The sequence below is a fragment of the Leishmania panamensis genome (assembly GCF_000755165.1).
Source record: "Leishmania panamensis strain MHOM/PA/94/PSC-1 chromosome 11 sequence".
Lineage (NCBI taxonomy): Eukaryota > Euglenozoa > Kinetoplastea > Trypanosomatida > Trypanosomatidae > Leishmania > Leishmania panamensis.
In genome coordinates, this window is record NC_025856.1 from 516,328 (window position 1) to 523,500 (window position 7,173).

The window sequence follows — 7,173 nt, forward strand, 5'->3', positions numbered from 1 at the left end:
GACTACAGTGTGTCGCAGACGTCTATTGAGCAGGTCTTCCTGAAAGTTCGAGGGCTGGCGGAGAAGTTAAAGTAACTGAAAGGGAGGGCACCGATCCAGTGCGTATACGCGAAGCTCTGCTGATGGGAGCTGCTGCATCGAACGTTTTGTTTTCTCGGTGTGGTGCGGGCTTTTTTTTCTTTGTGAATTTGTTTGTGTGCCCGCGCAGGCGTTTTCCTCATCACTTTTTTTGTTTTTTTTTTTTTTTGAAATGTTTTATTGGCCTGGATGTAATCTGCATGGAACTAGCGTTCATCTGTTGGGCGGTGGTGGGTGGGGTGGGGTGGTGTTCCGACCCACCGACACGTTGCTGCGCTGCTGTTCTCCCATTTTCTAGGGGCTCATACTTCGCATGACGTGTTCATTTCGTGTTTTCCCTGCCGCTGGGGACATGGAAGGGGCTTTTGCCTTTTTTTCCCGAGTTTACGCTTCTGGTGCCGTGGCCGTTGTTCACGGAGTGGAGTCTTTTGTGGGTGGATGGCGCTGGTTTTCTTTCGTTGCCTTCTCATCAAGTCCAGTTCGGCGGGGTGGGGGCGGGGAGGGAGGGAGAGAGGGAGGGAGGCGCTGTTGTCGTTTGTCATGGTTTAGTGTCTCATGTCAGAGCTGGTCTGCTCTGCTGCTGGTGATGGGGCAGACGCATTATTCTGCTGAGCGGCGCTTGTGGCTTCTCTCTCTTCTGCTTTGTTGGTGTTGTACGTTATAGCTTTGCTTCAGTGGCTGTGGTGGCGGCCACTCCTTGTGTGTCTCTGGGTAACGTTGCGTAGGTGCATGTCTTTGCAGGTGAGTGAGTTGCACCTGCTAAGACCCTCTCCCCGTACTACTCCTCACGCCCTCCACCTCCCTCTTCCTTACCTGCCTTTTCCTCATGGTATTTGTATTCTCCCCCTCCCCTCCCCCATACAGGCCTCTTTATGTGGTCTTGGCACTATTCGTGTTTGTGTAAGGCGTCTCACATGTGCACAGCTCCTTCTGATTATGTTTTACCTCCCAAGCATCCTCGGCGCGGCTGCAGCGGCACACTACCATAAGTATGCATCGTGTGTTGTTGCGCGTGTGTGCCTTTTAGCTCTGCCGCTACGGGAGGGAGTACGGTTACTTTTCAATGTGTATCTCCCCCTGTTGTCTCACTTTTTCTCTCCTCATTCCTATGCCGTGTGGCTTCTCTGTGCGGACTGCTTCCCCTTTCTCTCGTCAACGGAGATATGCATCCATGTGGGAGCTTGAGCTTCTCTCTCGCGGTGTGGCCGCTGTTAGGGGGGGAGTAGAGGGGGAGAGGGGGTGGCGGCTCCCCTTCCTCCTCACTCACTATTTCTCTCGTCTCTTTAGCGTGCAGCACCTCTTCTCCAACCTCCACTGCACTCGCGCATCTCCCGTCTGCTTTTTTCCCCTCTGTTGTACGCGTGCCGTCGGTGACGTTTGCCTTCGTCGTGGCGATCGTTCACATCCTCGTGGAGGCGATCGCGCACCACGGTTTTCTTGTCCATCCTCTCTCTATCTCTGTGTGTTGTTCTCCTGACGCTTCCAAGGACAGGCCGCTCTCTCCTGGCGGGTAGGGTCTGCGGGCCCGCACAATGCTTTCAACAGCGAACAGCTCCCTCGTCCTCTTCTTTCCCCTTCTTTCCTTCACGTCCTGCTCCGTCTTCACACCTCCCCACTATTCTGTGCTCCTCTACGTTCTCACATTAAACCTGTTCCTTCCAAGCTCTTTCGCGAACTGGTGCCGCCGCTCTCACGTGTGCGCCAACACGTCGATCACTCCCTCTCACAAGCGTGACGACGCGTGATGCAGGGTGCATAGCCGCGAAGAGCGCGGAAAGAGACGAGGGTGGTGAGCACACTTTTCTTCCTCCCTTTCAGCCGCGATCAAGGAGGTGGCACTGGCGCCTATTGCCTTCCAAATGAACAATAGGCCAAGCGAAACGCGGAAATCCCCGAGGGACCATCACTCGTATTTCCTCTTCTTGCGGGGTGCGCAGCAGTGGTATGGATGGCTGGCCTCTCTGTGCGGGATGTGAATTCTTCTCCTTTTCACTCTCAGCCATTTTTGTTGGGGCGCTTTCCCGGGTCCGCTCATTTACCCAAGCGGAGGCGTCCATGCCGAGACCGGAGCACCACGCCAGGAGCGACTCACTCCGTAGAGGTCATTCTAATGGAAAGTTTAGTGAAGGCCACCCACACCACTGGCGCTCCTTCGCATGCTCCTTTCTCTAGCCTCTTCCTTCTCCGGCGACCTGCTCACCTTTTCCCATCCTCAACCGACAATGCCTGTCTGCTGCTTCACCGACATTCATATCGCCCTCCCGTTCTCTCCCTTACCGCATCAGTGACGCATGTCACCGTTGCTCATCCTGAAGCACATTGGTGTCTGGGAGCCTTTCCCCAATCATCTTGGCGGCCGACATATTCACTCACTTCCGCAGTCTCGCTTCCCGTACTCTCGTTTGCGCCCCCCCTCCACACACGCGCTCTCTCAACAGAACACCTCTTCCCTCCACCTTTGGCCTCTTCGTCTCCCGCCGTCCCGGGTGAAGCAAGCGAATGGGGGGAGGTCAGGGGAAGAAGTGTTTTGTTGAGAGAGCGTGTGTGTGTGTGTGTGTGTTGGGGGGCTGCGAATGGAAAGGGCAGCTTTTTGGTTTCGAGTTGTGCGGATGTTGTGGGGCCTATTCTTACCTCGGTTTCCTGTCTTTCTGCCGCTCTGCCTGTGCTCATCTCTTTCGCTCGCACGCACGCGCACGCTCCAGTGCTCATCCTTCACACCCTTACACGGCTACGTTCCCTCGACCCCCTTTTTCCCCCTTACTTGATCTATGTGCTTATCCCTCGTCACTGGCCCCATCGCTTAGGTTGTGTGTTTCCATCTTCCCTCCATTACCCACGCATCTTTCACGCCCTTCTCCCGCTCACGCCAGCGGTTTCTCTTTCTATCTTCGCCACCGACGGTGGGCAGGCTGTTGGAGTTGTTTGTTGTTCTTTGTTTCCATTCTTTAAACACGCGCTCTGTGCTCGGTGCACCTCTGGCTTACGCATGCGGGATGCATGTCAGGCATTCTTAAGCGTGAGTGCGATTCGAACGTGGAAATCGCGGTGCGTTGCTTTCAAAGCGTTTCTTTCAGTTCTGGCGGGCCCTGCAGCTTTTCTGTTATTCTCCTCTTCGCGCCATCCCTAGCCATTGGCGCGTGTAGTGCTCTGTTTAACTCGACCACTCGATGACCTCTGTTCTCACACAAGTCCAGACATCTCGGTTTGCATATTTTTCTTTTCCTTTCCTCTTTCCGATCCTTCACCGGCACCTTTTCGCTGCGCCGCTTCATCACTCTTTATCCGCCTCTTCTCCTTCCTATTTTCACAGGGCAACTTCGTTCTTGCGTGGGTCCGTGTGCGCCCCCTGCACGCGTAGGCTCTCCCTTCTTTTAGGTCTCTTTTTCACTTGATCTCACGTGTATTTCTCTCTCTCTGTTTACCGACTCTATCTTTCTGTCGGTCGGCGCACAGCTGGCGCCTGGGGAACCCTGGGCAACACAAGCGGAGCGCTACAACTTCAAAACCCCCGACCTGCGAGAGGAGCGCCTGCTTCCCGTCTCACACGTTATCCCCAGCGTGAACTGCACCCTCCCCCCTTTCCTCTTTCCCATCTCACTTCCTCACGGAGGAGATAAACGTAGCTGTGCTCAACACTACTCACCCACGCCTCGTGGTGGAGGCGAGTCAGCGGAGACGGCGGTATCCTCCCCTTCTTTAGCTCCCACAAAAAATACGATGTGACGGTGGGGGGGGGGGAGCGGATGCGATGACGCCTCTGTATGGCGCACGCGGCACGCAAACGGGTGTGGCAGCGCCTCACGGAGGCGAAAGCCGAGTTTGCTGTATTGACACGCCCTCTCCAAATCTTCTCTGAGAACGATGCCCGCTACTCACCGGCGCGCGCTGGAACGTGGGCGTGGGTCAGGGTGTGGCCTGAGCAATCGTGGGCATCATCACCCCATCCCCTGTGGCGGCTATGGCCATGACTGGCAAGACTTTGGTCGCAGCAGAAGAGTCTCCGGATGACGATCTCGTGGCGGTGGTGCGTCGCATCGCTGGTCGGATCGACGTGGCCAACCCTCTCACGCCCCCATGGCGCGAGTCGCGGGCACGCATGGAGGACGAGTCGCCGTTGGGTTTGGCTGCCGAGGCAAACACGCTTTAAAGAGCGGAGTGCATGGGGTGCGAAAGGGGAAGATTGGTGAGCTGCCCTTCCCAGCGTCTTGCAAAGCTGACCGTGGTGCTGCGCAATCCAGGGCTCTCCATTCGGTCCTTTGCATCGATCCTGCCCCTTACGTTCCTGCATGCTGCACACCACCACCACCCCTTCCTCAACCCCGCGTGGGCGTTTTCGCTAGCGCAGGCGTGCAGAGGCAAACCTCACTCCGTCCACGGTGGACTTAGATGGGATGGCCCTCTGCTATGCCTTGACGCCACGGCACGTCACGAGCTGCCCATGTTGGATGCGCAGCTCGTGCGCCGTACGTGGGCTGGTATGGCGTACAATCGCACCTCCTCCTACCAATGACGGAGGCAACAACGCGATTTGCTTCACAGCCACGTCTCTCGGTGGATGAGGTGCATACGGTCATCACTGTACGTGCTGGGAGCATCGAAGCGGCAGCCCTACGTCTCACCTTCCCACAGCTCAACGCATGGCTCTGCGTGCCAGCAGCCATGGCTAAACGAGTCGGATGACACGAGACGTGCTCGCACGAGGGCAGCACAGTGAGGCAGTACTTTGACCCGCTCAGGGGTGCTGCGTCAGCCCATCCAGAGAAGGCGCTGCCACTGTGCTGAGGGGCTGTGCTGGCGACAGCCCACTTCCCCTCCTTTGCTGAATGTGCAGACACACAGCTGAATGGGGTTGGTGACGTTGGGCGGGGTCTGCAGGTGAGCAAGCTGGGCGAATACCCACGCACGGTTGGCTCTACGAGCGGGGTATGGTTGTTGTCTTCTACATAGTGTGTTTGCTGAATTCCGCCGACACACTGTTGCATAGCTTTGGGGAGTACGACCCCACGCTGAGTTCGTCTTTCGCCCGCTCGTATGTGAAGGATGTGTCGCGCGCTGTCACCTCCGAGCGGCACCCTTTCCCCCGCTGTGCAGAATCTCGAGAGAAGTCACCGAACGACTGTCGGCAGCGTGAAATCAGTTAGAGGATTACGACATGGTTGTCGGCATTTAACTACAGAAAATACTCTAACAAAGCGTGGCTGCCGACACAGGGGAGTATCGAAGAGAACCCCTTGTAGGAACTCCTCTCTGTCCCCCCTCCCCATTCAGCGGAGCAGAGCTAAGCGAACGTACCTTCTCTCTGCATGCTGAACTGCGAGTGTAGTCGGCTGTTTTCTCCCTCTTTTCTGGTGGTGAGGGTTTGGTAAGAGAAGAGGGATGACCAACACGCAGGCCATCAGACTGGCATGGCGACGAACTGTTTTCCTACACTCCTTTTCACGCCCCCCTGTCTCTTCCCTTGTTAGCTGTTTATTTTTTTCTGCCTCGCTTTAGGCTCCTCGTGTGGCGTGTCGCCGCCCCCCTCCCCGCAGTTTCTCCGTCTCTTCTTCGCGCTCGTAGTGTACTACTCACTGAGCTACTGCGTTCTTAGGCCACACTCGACCGTCGCCTCCCCGAGAACAAGGCGTTGTTTTTTGCCAGAGTATGGGGCGCCTTCCCTCTGCTGCGGCGCCTCCGGAAAGCTCATTTAGCCCCGCTACTGGCACCTCCGACAGCGACGTCAATGAGTGCTCGCGTCGAAATATTGGCGTTGCCACCGCTGATGTGCGAAAAGATGAGCGCCCTTGTCTGGCGTCGGCAGAAAGGTCCTCGAACTTGAGCGGCTTGTCCCCGCGGGAGGGGCCCACGAGCAGGGAGGGGGGCAAAAGTAACCCACTGCAGGGGATATCGGCGGAGTATGTGTCGTCGTGCGACTCGAAATTGGGACTCGAATCATCTTACTGCGGGTATAACTATACTGGAAGTTGCTCGAGCACCTTCGAGAGCGGAGTTTCCTTGAAGCCATGCTCAACCGCTGCGTACCACCGCTCCTCCACCTCGGTCTTCCGCCCATTGTCTGATCGCACCACCAGCGGGGTTGACCAACTCCTCGAAATGGTGGCTCGGTCTGCCACTCAGCTGTACCGTCGGCCGCTCGGGCTCGTATTGGAGATTGTCGTTCCACTCCTGTTTATCGCCACCACGATTGCCTTGTGGGGCATCTGGGGTGATATACCACACCCAGAGGCCTCCTTTGTTTCTCCACCAAAGACGACGGTGGGCATGCTGCCAGCACCCGAGACGATAGGTGCGTGTTGGAATGAGAAGGCGTACGCGGACCACATCGGCTCGCTTCCACCCTGCTCCACGGTCAGCTACCCGTACACGTGTGATGGGGACATGACCGCCACGCCGTTTCCGCCCGAGTCTATCTGCCGCAACGACACGGTTCCCTTCGTGGATATGACGTTGGCCTACTTAACCTCGCTTGTGGGCCACCTCAGTCGAGTGCCGTCGCTGGACACCATCATCACGTTTCAGATGCTTGCCCAGATGCAGCTCAAGCCGCTGACTGAGCTTGGCGCAATGGCGGTCAGCAACCTGCACCCTGTTATGTCCTTTAACGCTATCATCGCATCCGGTAAAGTGTATATCGTTGGTCAGCTCAACTTCACGAGGAAGCTCATCGAGCACATGAACGCCGAGTCTTCTCTTTTCTCGTTCTTCAACGATGGCAATGTCTACGCCTCAGTGGATGAGGTGTGGAGCGCAGTTCCGGCTGGCTCGATGGTATGGGCGATCGTGGAGCTCCGTTCCTCCAGTGCGCAGGGACTCGATATGGTGCTGCACATGAACAACTCGGCTTTGCCGTCGCTGGGCACCACGGATGATCTGACGTACCCCGGTGGCGTACTCAATGACACAGCGGAGGTGTACATCGCCTCCGGCTTTCTCACCCTGCAGCAGACCGTGACAGAGTTCTACCTCTCCTACTACGGCCTGTACACGACTTCTCAGGCACAGTTCTTGGCCTCCTTCCCACACCCGGAGTACTTCCGCACGCCACTGTTGACGAGGTCACGGGAACTCCTTTCCTTTGTGTTCGGCGTGGCCTTT

The 7,173-nt window shown here is 56.8% G+C and overlaps 1 protein-coding gene across 1 annotated transcript; it reads left to right on the forward strand.

Annotated features, from left to right (window-relative positions):
- Positions 1-5,721: 5,721 nt before the first annotated feature.
- ABCA4 (ABC transporter, putative) lies at positions 5,722-7,173 on the forward strand (the record flags this gene model as incomplete). The annotated part of the gene is made up of 1 exon (XM_010698665.1): positions 5,722-7,173. A coding segment is annotated over one exon (1,452 nt), but the record flags the coding sequence as incomplete, so codon positions are not given.